General features: G+C 37.6%; 1 protein-coding gene across 1 annotated transcript in view; it reads left to right on the top strand.

The window, feature by feature from the left end:
* The window catches only part of SEMA3E (semaphorin 3E), a gene marked incomplete at both ends in the record, with an annotated part of 231,657 nt that overhangs the window by 208,641 nt on the left and 5,699 nt on the right, over nucleotides 1-17,317 (top strand). The window contains 5 exons of the mRNA XM_080936164.1: nucleotides 815-906; nucleotides 3,290-3,331; nucleotides 3,513-3,679; nucleotides 7,314-7,381; nucleotides 8,528-8,667. Coding sequence (XP_080792290.1) covers nucleotides 815-906; nucleotides 3,290-3,331; nucleotides 3,513-3,679; nucleotides 7,314-7,381; nucleotides 8,528-8,667 — 509 coding nt within the window. The remainder of the gene's footprint in view (nucleotides 1-814; nucleotides 907-3,289; nucleotides 3,332-3,512; nucleotides 3,680-7,313; nucleotides 7,382-8,527; nucleotides 8,668-17,317) is intronic.

Genomic DNA, 17,317 nt, shown 5'->3' with positions numbered 1-17,317 from the left:
GGAAGGCATGTCATGGATTATTGCTCTTCCCTTGATCGGGCAGACTTGCCTGGCCAAAAAGTCCCAGATGTTACTGGCTTTGGGAACCTAGTGCAAGGATTACAGGTGTGCAGCTGTGTCCAGGTTGTTACAGGAGTGTAGTCCCCAAGGTTACATTGCAAGCCGTTTCCACACTGAGAAACTCTCCTAGCCTGTTCTTTCAAGTGTGCATGTCTATATATTTATTCTTGATGCGCTGATGTGTACAGTTTTCTCTCAAGTTAAAAATTTAGACCAAACCATCTAAAGGAACAAATCATATCAGAGAAAATAGGGAGCTGAAAAATATCCTCTAGGGCCTACGCTAGTAACATGTATTGAACTTTAATTATCCCAAACCACATATTTGAAAGACAGAATGTATAGGTCTTGGAATGCAGCCCACTGGTAGATGACTCACGTAGTATATGGTACACTATCAAAAGAAAACAGTGTGTAACTTTCTTGGATAAAAGTATATCACACCTTCTTCTGGAGGCTTAAGGAGAGTATCATGCCTGATGCATCACAAAAGAAAATTCTGAAATATTAGAGTTTGATTTACTAATCTATGATTTTGTTTTGTATTGATCTAATTATTTGAAAAAATATCTATATTACTTAAACTTCTGTTGAGGTATGCAAAAATTGATCTTGGCTAATGGAAGTTATTGATGTCTAAGTAGTCCCATGATTTTTAAATGGCAGTGTTTTGTGGTTCATATTTTCAGTTCTGTTTGCAGTCTGAGTCCTTACTCTTTCCATGTTGATTATTGCTGAATTTGCTTTTCCACAGACACAGGAATCGTGCTGAAAGTAATCACAATTTACAACCAAGAAACAGAGTCGATGGAAGAAGTTATTCTAGAGGAACTTCAAATATTCAAGGTAATGTAATCAGCGATAAGGCCATTCAGATAGCATGCACAATCAAAGCTGAAAACAAAGAGAAAGCTGTTGTACTGGTTTCAGGAGGTTTTCCCGAGTGTGTTTCGAATGCAGAGAACATTGAAGTGAAGGATAATTTAAAATCTAGTGCTTCTTTCTCATAGTCAGAATGTCCAAAAGTGCCAATATTCATCTCATAGGAAAACGTGTCTGTAGCCAACCACTGTCTTAAGTGCACACTTACTGCACATACACGTTCCAGAGCAACTACTGAAGTCTCACAGTTTGCACAAAAATATTATTAACACTGTTGCTATGTTCCACATTTCAAATAGTGCACATTGTGGCAGGAGGAGCATGTGGCTTTAACCATAATGTGTTAATTACACACCTAAAAACCACTGAGAAATAGAAATTATATAGAAAGAATAAAACAAAAATTTGACACAATATATGTGTGTGTGTTTGTCTGTGTGTGAACATATAATCTGTACATCTGTACAATAAAGTGTTACTAATGCAACAGATAACCACATTTAAGGTCATACATCAATCCTGTTTCATATTTCTGCCCACTAGGATCTTGCAAATTTCTGATCATAATATTTTCATCTGAACAATTCACAGCCTTGCTTTCTGTGTGTTTCTGTTTAAAGGAACATAGTCTACATCGTTGATGCATCAATACCATTATAACTCAGGGTTGACTGAAGCTTAAGTCAAACTAACTGTGCATTATATCACATGTGTGCTCTATCACAGCTGTTTTGAGTTTTGGAAACACATTCTAGCACATTGGCATCATGCTTGGAGCACATTTTAAGCACCAAAACACTACTGAAAAGGTTACTAATCAAACAAAGCAAAACAATACAAAATAGTCTATGAGATGGACACTTACTTGGACCAGAGACTGAAGGATTGAAGAGTCATTATACTGATTCAGCTAGGAAAGTGTATATTCCATACTTCAGCTCCTTTGTTGCTGGGTTCCTGTATTTGTATGAAAAAGAAAAGCACATACTTCAAGTTTTAATATTAGTATTGCAATGTAATTCAGCAGGTAGACATGTCATAATCTACAAATGATGATGGCTATATATGGATAGAGTAGGTTTCCTTTGAAAGATTGGCTAATGAAGATTGAGGTGTTTTGTCTTTCCTATCCTTCAGACGGGGTATCCCTTTTGCTTCTCTCTGAAATAGCCTCCCTTCTATCTCACATACTCCAAATACAATTGATGACTTTGCACTATAGGTGTCTGTAAAGATGGAATTTCACACTTGGGACAATAGCTTGCACTTCCAGTATACAACACTGTATCTTTTCTACAATAACCCTTTAGGAAAATTACTACCTGATTGAACAGGCAGATAATGCCCTCCTGTGCAAAGAGTTTCATTGTCCTAGTGTTACAAAAACATTTCTACACATATAAATCAATCATTCATTCAATCAATCAATCAATCAACTAAGCAATAAGACAAACCCCAATAAGGTAGGAGAGATGGCTCAGTCACAAAATACACTCATTGCCAATACTAATGTCCTGACTTTGAACCCCGAGTGGTGGAAGAAAAGACCAGATTGCTGAAAGAAATCCTGTCACCTCCACACATGCTCCATGGCTTGGCATAAGGACAGGCACTCAATAAATATACTCAAAGAGTAATTTAAAAATGAACACAAACTATCAAAGAGTTTCTCTTAAAAATTAATTCTTCAAAGGACAAATATTTCCGGAGTGAATTTCATCTGCCTGGCATTTCTCTGCTTGTAGGATTGCCATAGATTTCCTTGTGCTCATTCAAAGGCTCAGCTATTAAGCATCATTGTTAACCTAACCTGAAGGCTGCTAATGCTATATATCATAGACTGTCCTTCCTCTATTGTTATCCGAAGAAAGGGAGGGTCTTCATCTTGCTCAAAGAATGCTCAGTGACTTATTATGGTCATTCCAATACACATATGCTTCATACAGGCTTGAGTTCAAGTAATAGAAACCATACAGTGTACTAGCCATAACAAATATTCTAAAACATAGCTTACTTCTAGTGGTTTAAACACTTCAGTAAAATGTTTCATTTATGATTCTAAAGATTAATGAGTTTGTGGATAACAAATACTATTCAAAGTTGTTACTATTTATCCTGGATACCAGGAATAAGCTGGTAGGATCCACAGTTGTTTCTCATATGCCCAATTATTTCACTCCCTTAGAAAATAATTAAAAGGTGTGTTTTAAGCATGTTGGATTTATATAGTGATTTGCAAAAGCAAGGCATACAGACTACAAACATAGGGCTCTCGTAATTAATTTGACTACTTGTTAAGCAGCTATGTCTGTGTTTACTAAAGACAAAACGTTTTGATTCATTTTAGGAGCCATCCCCTATCATTTCTATGGAAATTTCTTCAAAGAGAGTAAGTGGATTGCACGTCTGAGTCTTTTCTGGTTGTTAGTTAAAACCAAGGTGTTTGTGAATGTTAACACCCGATTTATGTAAGGAACGGTGCTTGCTCCTTATTTTCTATCGTATTGTCGGAATACAGGGGCTCCCTGAGGGAACCCTGCAACTCCACCTCTGCTTCTTGTTTCCCATAGCAACAGCTCTATATTGGATCAGCCTCTGCTGTGGCGCAAGTCAGATTCCATCACTGCGACATGTACGGCAGCGCTTGTGCCGACTGCTGCCTGGCTCGAGACCCTTACTGTGCCTGGGACGGCATATCCTGTTCCAGGTACTACCCCACAGGCGCACACTCAAAGAGGTAAGCCGTTCCTCTGAATGTGGCCATTGTTCCGGAAATATATCACTTTCTGGTCTCTTTTTGTTTTTCTCTTTCCTTTTCATGTCCATTCGATAAAAATAAGCTTTTTTTCTTTTTACCTAAATAAATTACCCTACTTATATTCAGATCACAAAGGTAAGCCTTCGTGCATGAAGTTTCTCTTCACAAACTGCAGTGTACACTGACCAGACGTGATCGTCCTATTTGGAGTTTTTCTTTTTATCTCACTTTGCATTAAATCTCCCCCTCCTTTTATTCCCTCCTGCAAGACAAAATGAAGTTCAGATAAACTTAAAGAGTAGAAACGGCAAGCCACCACACTTGAAGGATCCGGAGACTTAGAAAGAAAATAAACAAATAAACCCTAAAACACAGCCTGCAGTGTCCAGCGTCCCCTCAAGCAGCTGGTTTTCATTTACTTCATTTAGAAAGTGAATATTTTAACTCCTAGGCAAACGCATGACCGATGTAATTAATGAAACGTGTGATTTAATTCAACACAAATGAAAGGTATCAAGAGACCTCTGAACTCTAATGTCTATAGCTTTATGAAGTCATTGCCGTCTGCCACGAAAAGTAAACGCAAGCTATATTTAAACAGGATTTTAGGCTCACAAAGCACTTTGAAGGGCATTTTTCAATTCCAGCTGTGTGAAGTTGTATACATATTAGAAAGTAAATAAGAAAAAAATATGCTATAATAATCAGGCTGCTTTTTTCCCCCTCATGTATAATTTCATCAGAAAGGAAATTTGTATGAATTTCATTTACTTTTTCCATGTAATTTTGGGTTATTTTTCCAAATATATTTTGAATCAATTTGAACATAAATTGGTATATTTCTTTTAGGTTCACACAAAATTATCTATCATATTCTTGCCTCTTCTCTCCATGCCTCCCCTCCCCTCCCCTTTCCTCCCCTGCCTCAATCCCCCCCTCCCAACACTCTCTCCATCCCTCTCTTTTTCTCTCTCTGTCTGTCTTACACACGAAAACATAAAAGTCATCATCAATCCAAAACTTTTATTAATTTGACTCCAGGAAATTAACATTCTAAGAAGGATTTAAAGACAGGGTACAATGAGCCAAAGATGAAGTAAGCTTTTCAATGAAGTGTGGGTAAAATAATTTACCAACTGTACCAAGCCTGTGAGCGACTCATTTTATTATTGTGCAAAGGCTTGTGGGTATTCCAGCCATTCTTAGAGACTGCAGATGCAATAGTGCTTTGAATGATGAGGATGCTTTGTTGACTGCTGCAGGTGCACTGTCCTGCAAGCTTGGCCTATGAAGAAACAATGGAGGACCTTTGTTGCAGGAAGCCAAGCCTCAGGTGATGAGGGGAGCCACAGACAGCCCTGGTCGTGGCTCACCTCTGAGCGATTTGGATACTTGAGCAAGTGCAGTGTATAGAATGTTTTATTGCATTCTCTATAAAGTGGAGCACACTCCTACAAAAGAGTCTATGGAGATTCTGGTTAAAGGGGATTAATTATGCAAAGTCATGGAATACTCAAATAAACACACCAGTCCCTGACCTGAACCATGGTAGTCCCAGCTAGACCCAGGAGGGAATGAAAGCCCAGAGCTCATCTGAAGGGATTGTTTTAAACTTGCAGGTTTTACATTTTTTTAACAAAATTTTATGCTAAACAGACACAAAACAAAGAGATTTATAAGCTGTAATAAAATGTTACCGCATATGTATGTGCTGTGTAATGAATTAGTCAACGTACATACTCTTATCTCATCAAAGCTTTATCATTTAAGATGCTCTTTAAAATTTCAGAATTAAGCTGTGTGTGTCTATGAACAAAGGTCATCAAACCTGTCTCTGAGTTCCTTTACGATCTGACTTTAGTCATGCGCAATAGGATATATGATGAACATCATCATTCTTGATGTACTGCCATTTGTAATCATTAAAAATTGTTTGTAAACATTGCACCAATTGCTTATGAGTTGCCCACAACAATTTTAAATTTTAACGGAGCAATTTCCAGGGCTAATACTTCTTCCTTTGCTGTGCAGCTCTTAAAAGCATGAAACCACATGGTTGGTGATACGTATAAGAATAGTTTAAAAGAGTAACTTAGAAACAGTTAGATAAATGTACAAAATTGCAGGCACGGGATAGCAATAAGGGATAATGAGTCTGAAGCCTTGCTTTTAAGTGAATTAACTCAGGTCTCGGTACTAGAGACCTTTCGCTGTGTCAGATTCCTTTCAGCCACCACGCACTCCTGAAGGAAAAGCTTTGGGTAAGTCCCAGCACGTGGAGAGAAAATAGTTTGCTTTTATAGGACCATGTCTGCCTCAGATCGAATAGCTGGAAGAGAAAACTGGTCATTTACATGAACTTTTTTTCCTACTTGAAGAGGGAAAATGAGTCAATGGGGGACTGCTTTACTTCTCAATCTGTCTGCTTCTTTATATGACCTTCCAAATCTACACCATAATCTACAGAGTTGGCTCCTTTCGTCTTCCTGGATCTCCTTTTGTCTGTTTCCAGTATCCTCTGTAAAGGTTTCTAAGTGTAAGGGATATAAGAAAAGTATGCAGCCTTAAAGAATGTGAGGCTCCTGTCCTCAAACATTCCTGCTTTGATCGTAATACAGCTTTTATGAACCTGTTACAAGGAGCAGTTCTATTGGGTACCATGATAGGAACACGAATCTCTCAGGAAGATGTACCCTTTTCATAAATGCATGCTTCCAATTATCTTGAACAAATTTTTGAATTATTTACATGCCATTCAAATTGCTTATCTAGAACAATCTAGAATGCTGTTTTTATTATCCTCAAATGGCAAGTATAATAATCTCAATAAAACATCACTTCTGCAATATGGAAACTATTTCCTTCCTTGCTCTTTTCAATCCCCTCTCCCAAAATCTTCACTGTGACCAGAGCAAAGCCATGGTCTTCTAATTGAGGAAACAATACTGAGAGTTGATGCCACACCTTAACTGGTGTCAGTTGTGACTAGTTGTTCACACTAATATAAGAAAAAAAAATTCCAAAACTTCCTACCTTTGTTTTTCTTATTATAAGGTTTTGTCCAGTCGAGTTCAACACAATGATCCATTGTCGCAAAATAATTTTGTAAAATTCTGGGTCTTTTGGTCATGTTTCCTGATTGGCAATCCATTTTAAACAGAAAAAGTATTCTTAGACTCTGATGAGTTGGAATAATTGGACTCAAATGTTTTCTCCCTCCTTGTGCTTCATTATATGGAAGAGCTGGGCTACACCTTCAATAAATAGTCTTATTGCGATTATCCACATACATCAGTTATCATCCCATTGCAAGCTAGAAGTTTCTCATTGAACTCAATAGTTGACAATGTAACGAGAAAAGTATTAAATTACTATTTGAGCCTTTGGATTTCAAACTTATGTAAACATTAAGGAAGAGTGTTGTCTAGATCTCTTAACCATTGGAAATACTCCACAGAAATAAAAGTGCAAGGCTTGGATTTTATGCTAGTTTTATGTAACAGATTTTTTTTTTCTGACAACAGGATTTTGCTGGAATCTTCAATGTGGTGGGCTGTGTTTTGACACACAGGAAATTGAAATCTCAGAATCTCCTAAATGTTCTTTCTTCCAGGAGGTTCCGCAGGCAGGATGTCCGGCACGGCAACGCTGCCCAGCAGTGCTTTGGACAGCAATTTGTTGGTAATTATCAGGAAAATCAATTGTTATGGTTCACCCAGTATATTCCAAAGATGGCCCCCACATTTTTTTTTAAATGAGTTATTTTCCTAAAACACTGTTACCGGATATATCTATTTCTCTCCCTAAATTTAAAATCAATGTAAAGTCTTATATAGAAAATTGGCTCCAGATACAACCACTAAAACAACCTGAAATTAGAGATCAAAACTGAAGAACGTTAGGACCAGATGGCAGTTCCTGATAGTAGTGACTCTCAGGACTTACCTGTAGGTGGCCTTGGCTGTCCTAGAACTCACTCTGTAGACCAGGCTCCTCTTGAACTCAGACTCTGCTTGTCTCCGCCTCTATGCGTGCTGGGATTAAAGGCCTGCTCCACCACTACCAGGCTCAAATGTGTGTGTGTGGTGTTTTTTTTTTTTTTTTTTCTATGTATGGCATAGCCTGTATCCTCTTTAGAATAAATTAAACCTATTTCCTCTTCTGCTACAGCAGAGTAAATTTAGAACTGATATTAGCTCTCCTCAGATCTATGCAAAAATAACGAAGTTAAACAAAACAGGAAAAATGATTTCTTGAGTCATATCACTATGGGTGACACCAAGCTGTGCTTTATGTTATTGGGCTCGGTGAGAAACAAGAGACCACATGGGTGCTATCAGTGGGAGCCAACGGCGGTTATCCCACTTTTAGACTTGGGATTCAGTGCAGGAACTCCAGCTTCTAGGAGTATGAGCAAGAGAGAGCATGGCCATGATCTTAGGAAGTTTAAAGGTCAGGTTTGAATGTGAGGGGGAAATTCCTAGGAAATCAGATGATGCCTTGTTTTGACATCTGATACTCAAGCCTCTCTCTGCCTTGACAGAAAACATTGTCACAGATTTCCTGTGAGTTTCCCTTTGATGTACTTTATCGCTGTCTTCGCCACCCCATATGTTAGGGCCAGGTTCCCAGACCACATTCTAATCCATTTCATCATCTACTTGCCTTCTTAATTTCCATATTCCCAATAACTGACTTAGATGACCACATGGAAACTAGCAACCAGGAAAGGGTTCTTTACATTGATGTATGACCTGAATAGAGTTTTTAAAATTAGCAATAAAATCCCAATCTCAAAGCTGATGCTTTTTTACCTTTCTGTTGTAGGAGATGCTTTGGATAGGACAGAAGAGAGGCTGGCCTACAGCATAGAGAACAACAGTACTTTGTTGGAATGCACCCCACGGTCACTACAGGCAAAAGTTGTCTGGTTTGTACAGAAGGGACGTGACATAAGAAAAGAAGAGGTAATTTATAGCTACGTATTCCCACATCCTGTCTTTCTTTGAGCATGCAACCAGAAAATAGGTGATTCTGGTGTTTAAAATGAACCATGATGAGTTGAATATGTCTAGAATTTAAAATACCCAAAACTTAGTGAAGTGAGTTTGAAATCCTAAAGCTGGAGAGGGGAAGGCAGATTAATCTTGGGGGCTGAAGATCCAGCCAGACTTTTTCTAATCTCCAGGCTAGTAAAAGTATCTCTGTCAAGAACACAACATGAGGGGTTGCTATGAAATACTACTATGGTTGGTTTCCAGCCTACAAATGAACTCCTACATATACATGTCAACTTACATACAAACCCAATTTTTAATAAATACATTTTTTATTTAAGTGTTACTTATACACTTATAAAATTATATAATATAAATGTAGATTTATAAAAAATAGTGTGTACATTTCAATTAGATTATTTTATGTAAGTGTATGAACTGGTATTTTTAATCATGCCCATTGGTAGTTTCTATATTTCTTGATGAAAGTACTTAAAGCTTCATGATAAATGTCATGACAATTTATTGAACTACCGACCAAGACAGCATTCCCAAGAACTAGAAATATAAAATAATAGTGATATCAATATTAATAAAGTTTTAAATTAATATGAGACACTGGTGCAGGGTTCTAATCTACTGGGAACAAAGTCAAGCTTTACTTCTCTCCACATTGTGAGTGGTTTTGTATATTATTTTTTCTAGGTCACTGAAGGATTAGGGGCAGTGACTTCAGTATTTGGAGAGGCAGGGGAAGAGGCAGGCTTGAAGCACACCTGGAATGGTGATGGGGTTGAGGAGCAGGCTGCATCCAGGGCATAGAGCCTCAAGGAGAGAAGATGGTTGATGCTTATTGAGGATTTCAACTCTATTTTCACAAGTGAAATTCCAAATTAGCAAGAAGAATGTTTATAGCAGTGAGGAGATCCTTTTGAATACAGTACAGAAGATGTTTTCAAGTTGAGTGATTGATGGGATTCCTACCGCCCTACCTTGTGCACAGAGAAGAGCAGGAAGTGTATGTCTGATAGGTGATCAGTAGAAATGACTACTTCAGCTTTTTCACTGGAGATCAATCTGTCCCTGAAGTCTAAACTACAAAGTACTCTCAAAATATTTCTTTTTCTGGCATTGGTAAAACTAAAAACCTAACACCTTTCATTTGTAGTCATATAGTTCATTTTTGAGACGATGAAATTGATCATTTCTGGGTTCCCTGAGTATTCATTAGATAAGAAGAATTGTACAGGTTCAAGCCAGATGGATACCTGCCATTGACAGAGGCACAGATCCACAGCTAATCAAAAGCTGTTTGCAGTTGATAACTACTGGCAAAGGGAAGCTTGGTTTTCTCCAATGCGCTGTCAATGGGTATATCAACCACACTCCCAGGCAGGCCCTATGTCCCAGGAGTAGTTGGACATAACAAAACAAAATCCACGCTTATTGTTTGTTTGTTTGTTTGTTTTATTTTGGGTTTTTCTCCGGACAATATTTCTTCTTGTCCTTGAACTCCCTCTGCATACAAGGCTGGGCTGGATCTTAGATTTTTTTCATGCCTCTACCTCCCTTGTGCAGGGATTAAAGATGTGCACCATCATGGGATCTCCCTCCCTCTCTCTAAAGAAACAATTTGTACACACACACACACACACACACACACACACACAGAGAGAGAGAGAGAGAGAGAGAGAGAGAGAGAGAGAGAGAGAGAGACAGACAGACAGAGAGAGACAGACAGAGAGAGAGACAGAGAGAGAAGGAGGAGGAGGAGGAGGGAGAGAGAGAGAGAGAGAGAGAGAGAGAGAGAGAGAGAGAGAGAGAGAGAGAGAGAAGAAGAAGGAGGAGGAGGAGGAGGAGGAGGAGGAGGAGGAGGAGGAGGAGGGAGGGAGGGAGAGAGAGGAGGAGGAGGAGGAGGAGGAGGAGGGAGGGAGGGAGGGAGGGAGGGAGGGAGAGAGAGGGAGGGAGGGAGAGAATAAGAATAGAGTTGGGTGGGTAGGTAGTTGGGTACATCCTGGGAGAAGGGAAACACATGATCAAAATATATTGCATAATAAAAAATTTAAAAAAGTAAGAAGAGCTTCAACATGCTAAGGCTTAGAGATAATAATAGAAGTTCATCAGGAAAAATACAGGTCTCCTAAATTTCCATGGCAGAATACCAACATTAGGCAAAGCTGATGCAGCATACCACACGGAATTAAACTATTTATTCACTGCCAATACATTTTCCATTCTCAAATGTGAGATGAAATGCTTTGTAAATTCCATCATAACACTTGGCAGGAGGGGACCTGGGAATAGTTCACAGTTCCTGCAGTGAGAAGGCTTCAGAAGACAGAAGTAATTCTTTCATCAGTAGCCATTCTCAGTCAGTGAGCGCTGGTTCTCATTTGGAACCCTATGGAATCTGCTTCATTTGGAAGTCATTCTGACATGGTGTATCCATCACTGTTCAGCTATGAGCTTCTTTCCCATTTTCTTTCCAACTACATGCTAATTTCTCTAACATATACAGCTACTGATATATAGAATACTCCATTTACTCTCTGCATGAAAATCATAGCAAGCCAGATAATTAATCATTAAACATCGTAATATATGCATTTAATTATTCACAAACTACTATAAAACAAAGCTGCTGACTTCATCAGAGGCCAAATGTATAGATTCAACAATTACATAGAAAGTAAGCCCTGAGTTTCATTTAATGAACCTTTTGCATTTATTATTATTTCTATATGTCTCATTTACTTTGAGACATGGTAATCAATCATATTGCCAAATGTAGACCCTGATGAAGGGTGTTGAATTTTGCTTAGACAAATTCTTAGCAATAGCAATCAAAATTTATTCCTCACTTCATAAACTTGAAAAACTTTATTAATGTCTCAGATCATAGGGTATAAACTCCTTCCTCCCACTGAACTGAAATCTGTGATTTTAGAAATTTTACTCCTTTGAAGTGTCTATAAATACCTGTTATACTGAATCCGCGTTATTATCCATAGTAAAATATTAATATGAATAAAATATTTGATTGTGTTATTCTTTACAAAGTGTACACCCGAATTGCCATACATCTAAAATCTCACGTGCGTGCCTTGTAAACTCTGGCTACCAACATTTCTTTCAAATATATATCTTAAAGTTTCCTGTTCCCTTAAATACACCATGTGGAAGCAATCACTATTCATTTTATTAGATTTTTAAATATTAAAGTATGCCTTTTGAACTACTTCATGTAGGAAATATTCCATTGTTAATCGTGTTTTTAATAGTTATTATAAACATATTAAATATTGAGTGAATAAGTTAAATATATTCTTTGCTAGACATAACATTGTGGGATGTTGAGGTAGAGATCTTTGGAGTACTTTTGACAAAAAAAGTTGTTCTTTACTGCCAACCTACTGAACATGGGTATGTGCTAGGTACCTTCCTTTTTGTTGCTAGGTCTCTCAACAGAAAGGGGATGTGATTTTTATCTTCTTACACTTTCAGAAACTGAAGTTGAGAGGGTTATGGTTTATACACAATTACTGACATACCTGATGTCTAAACTCAAGATATCCGGACCCGGTGTGAGTTTGTGGTTATTCGTTGTCTGAATATTGAGGACTGTATAGTCTATGACATCCATTCAAAAAACATAGTTTATAATCAAAGTAATTGAAACCCAGGATGTGTAATAACTCATACTTAATAAAATAAACTCAGGACTAGGCCTTGTTCTACTAAACGTTCTTTCTGCAAAATAACAAAATCTTCTGAGGTCAGAATATAAATACAGTTTCAGATGCTCAGGGGTGAAGAACAAGTGAGAAACATCCTGGAGCAGTAGTAGACATGTGACAGCTGCCAGCGTAATCCCTACGAACCCTTCAGCAGCCTGCTTCAGCTTTGCTGACAAAGCCACCATATAATTCATGTTTAAATATCTAAGAGCCCTTGCCATAATTTGACCTTTCTCCACTTTGAGCTCTGATATCGGGAATCATTTTTAACAGTATATGGAAAAGTGTGTTTTTAATCTTCCATGTAACTGCTGAGTCTTTTCCTGTGTATCCTGTTGTATCCTCTGAGCTTATGTGCTTTTTTATTACCCTGACCATTTTCTGTCCATTGATACCTTTATCCTCTAAAGTGGTCTGGTGCTGAACCCTTGTAGGTAAAGAAACTGAAGAAAATAGAAATAGTACTTCTGAAGAGCACATGGAAGTTAATATGTTTTGAGTATAGCCTGGTATCAGTTTAAGAGGAAACGGGGAAGAGAATGGGAAGAAAATGGGGTTACCTCCCTTTGCATAGCTTAGACAATGAACAATTAAGAATGAAAAGGTAGCAAAAGCTATGGACATAGGAAAAATCATATATTTAGGAGAAAATTAGATGACAGATTCCAAAAGAAACAGAAAACAATTAATGATTAGAGTTATCATTTATTCAATGCTTCTTGTGTGCTCTGAGCTGTTCTGAGTGTTCTATACACAGTAATCTACTTAAAACTTCCAACATGTCTCTGAAAAAGTATCACAATATACATTAAAACAATGACATTTTGTTGCCAATGTCTTTAGAGTAGACTGGTTTAAGTGATTAGAGACAAAAAGGTCGGACAGGAATATAATAGAACTTACAAGAAAAAATATTGGTAGGATGTGGTAACCAAAAACATCTTTTGCAAATTGTTAAAAACACATATTCAGTTTCTAACAAGAACCGTGTAGTGGGAAAGCTACACAAGAAGCCATCAAGCGACAGGGTTATGGATACATGCATCTGGGTTGAATGAGAACAAGTCAGTGCAGAGGGTTGTACCAAATCTAAGATGAGAGAAGAGAGGAACTTGAGTTTTCATTTGCTTCTTTTGAAATATGGGACTTGGCTCCATTTTATAGTTGAAAGGAAGTAGCCAGAGGAGGGTAGGATGTGCAGCTAACTGGAGCAGCAAGATAAAGAACATGTGTGAGAGAGTCTAAAAACAGAGAAAAGTGACAGGCTTTACTCTAAAGGAAGCAAAGACTGGGCTAGAGAGATGGCTCGGCCATTAAAGCCAAAGCTCTAAAGTTCAAAAAGCTATGACACCTCTTCCTCTGGCCGAGGGTTGGGGAAACAATAGTTGATTTAAGTGGATAGTGTGATTTCATCCACAGATGAAGGGTAGATGGTCCAATGGTCTGATGTCATTAATTAAGTTTGGTAGGCACATATGTTTTTACATACCATTTTCATTAAAGATAACAGATCAAACTTTACATGAAGAGGATATAAATTGTTATTTTCTTATAGTTGCAAAAACCATTTTCATTAAAGATAACAGATCAAACTTTACATTAAGAGGATATAAATTGTTATTTTCTTATAATTGCCAAAAAAATCACTTTTATGAGGAACTCTAAATCATTGCCTTTCCTTGGTTTATTAATCCCTAGCTCCTACAATTTTACATACTTGAATGTATTAGGCCCCAAAATAATTGCAAAATTTCAGTCCAAACATTATTTAGGAAAAAGGGTATTTCTTGTTAAAATATTAAGCTGTATAACTGATAGATTTTCCTTCTCTTGAAATGCATAAAAATTATATCCTAGAACTCAGTAAATGATAGATATTTTAACACGCATTATTTGCTAAGATTTATATGCTGAATAATTAAGAATGGTAAGAGTAGAGAGCATAATTCCAAGGGAAAAATATTTACTATGTAGCTCCATATGAAAAAATGTTCTGACCCTGGAATTAAAGGTCACTGAACTGAAAGTTCTGATACACTGAAACGTTACCTTTTAGTAGCGTTGTCGAAGACAGCTATTCCCCTATTTTGTAGAAAACAACTTATCAGGAAGAACTAACTCTTCACTGTCTGGTTGGGCACTAAAATGTCCCTCCATGAATTCTCACTAAAACCAAAGCAACAGTGTGAACAAGGTCTTTGACATTCAATCTTCTGGACTGCTCTTTAGTCATAGAATATCCTAATGATACTGTAAGAAGACTGGTTTTTCAGTAGTGAGTTGAAAACATGTCATAAATTTCTTTGAGGAAAATTAGGGAGGCAATCTGAACACAGATTACAACTCGTGCCTATGACCAATGCAATCCTTTGTACAATCTCCTTTGGTTAAATAGAGAGGAATCATTCTCTCTCCCTTGGTACTGGTCTTACCCTTGTGGATATTTAGTTTAAAGGAAAATGCATGTTTGTATACTTCTAAAAGAATATGACTTCAATGTACTGTGAGCACTGTGTTTACTTTAAGTAATACACAAATGTGTCTGTTACGAAAATTGCACGAAATGACATTGGTTCCATTTCTTGAATTGCAACTTATTCCCGGTATTGTTTTAATATCATTGCCAAGGTTACATTTTTTAACTCTGCAGTTAGTTAATCCACTAAGATGTACAAATGTATCAAAGTCACTTAAATCCTGCAGAAAAAAAATACTATCGTCATGCTTAACCAGATGACCAGTGACTACTTCCACGTAACTTCCTCTAAGAGTCCTTGCGTCTGTGTTTACTGTATATGGCAAAGTCTTATCTTTGAAAATAGAGGAGTTACAGAGTAAGGCTCCAGGTCTCATCCACCATCTTGGTTCACTCATCCTTCTGACCTTTATCAATACTAACAAAGGAAAAGACATGAAGGGGATCAAAGACAGCTATGTCTGTGCTTCTGATAAAACGCATGCACAGAAAGCATGGGGCTTGCTTCTGAATCGGCGTTCTTTGCTTTTTCTTGTTTGCACAACACAAAGTGCACGAGCTATTGCCTCATTGGAAGCATCTGCTTAGTAATTTTGATGTTTCTTGTTTTAACCCATTGAAATATTTTAAATATTTTAAAAAAACAAATAATGTTTTGCAGTTGGCAAACATTCAGACCTTCAGTTTCGATGGAAATAAAAACTTCATAATACCCAATGTACTATTTTCTTGTTCTGAGATAATGAGTCATTTAGCTTGCTTAGTTTGGTGAAATCCTAAAGACCCCAACCAGTTCCTGAACTATGAATAGAGAACACAAATGCACCTAGAGCTTTAAAGGAATCTCTTTGGCTCATATTTCAAAACAACACAGAATCTTTGGACATGAATGATATCTTAGTGCATCTGTGGAAGCAGATGAATACGCATGTTTCTCCCTCTGACACTGGCCTTGTCAGGCTTTTGATGAAACCAGGTAACATGGCCATACAGGAAGCCCTCTGTGGACACATATGAATAGCAGAGTGTGCCAATTCCCTTTAATTTGTGACTGCTCTTGTTATAGAATACAGCTTTGGTTGGCCTGGAAAATTAAATTTCTGTGGAGATACTCCAGGAGAGAGCTGTGTATGTGATCACACATTTTGATCTAGATAGGACAGCTTTGATTGAACTTCCCTTGGGCATCTCCCCTTCATCTGCACTGAGATAATTACCTTAAGGAAATCAGTGTATCACATTCACTACTGCTCTCTGCCGAATCTCTAGTTTCATGATAATAGGAGAAATTTCCACAGGACTCAGTACCTGAAATATGTACTTCTCCAAAGGGCACATTTAAAAGGATGCTTTAGAGATATAGTGATTCTTAGAATTGTCTATATGTTCCTGTGCCTTTGGTCAGTAAGAATCCCAATTTTTACACTGCACTTGTAGGATAGTTGGTAAGCCTTTCTGTTGTTTGAACTTTGTCCTCTCTTCTCTACTTTTCTTCCAATTCTGATATTCTTGTCTCTGGACAGTTGACTTTCCTTTAAAACTTAGTTTTGATCGAGCTGCTAAGTGCCTGTGGCCCTAACAATCATGTACACTTGAATCTGAACAGAAGCTGGAAACCAGGTTAGTTTGTCAGTGCAGGTTACTGCTTCCATAAAAACCCTGGACTTCCGTCTCTTTGTCTTTCTGGCTCCTGTTCTCATTTTTGATCCTTCTTTTCTACTTCAGTTAGATAAATTAGTTAATACTGCTTAACTGTTGACAAATTGCTATGATTTACCTGCAATAGTTATCTTGTTTGCTTTTATAGTTCCTGGATCACCTTTCTCCACTGTTCTACCTTCTTTCCAAGATGTGCATTGGAAGGATTGAAAGCAGTCCGATACTGTATGTGCACAATAGAGAGATTAGCTCTATAATATTATTCAAATGAGCTGGAAAATTAACACTGTTGTTGTATATGTCTTATTTCCTTTTAAACTCCTCTCCACAGTTTAAACCATATCTTTGTATATCTCTCCTTCATTCTGGTGCAAACTGAACATCATGCAAATACATATTCACTGTGACTTTTATTACTTTAATAGCAGTCATTTCTGCAAAAAGCACTGATAGTCCCAAGGATGAATCTGTCAGCATCATTCACTTCTGCAACTATTGCCTGTGTGTGTATGTGTGTGTGTGTGTGTGTGTGTCTGTGTGTGTGCCTGTGCATGCATGTGCAGGTACATGTGTACACTGCATGGTACATGATTTGTATTTGCTAGTGAGGTCATGTAGGTGATGTTCAGAAGACTAATTTGAAGATTGAGTTCTCTACTTCTTGGGTTACAGTGATCAAGTGTAGGCCTTCAATCTCACAGAGCAAGAAATTTTATTTTACAAGCCAGGTTGCACATCTTGGATGTTT

This window comes from Micromys minutus (assembly GCF_963924665.1).
Source record: "Micromys minutus genome assembly, chromosome: 23".
Taxonomy (NCBI): Eukaryota; Metazoa; Chordata; class Mammalia; order Rodentia; family Muridae; genus Micromys; species Micromys minutus.
This window is presented reverse-complemented; position numbering and strand designations above follow the sequence as displayed.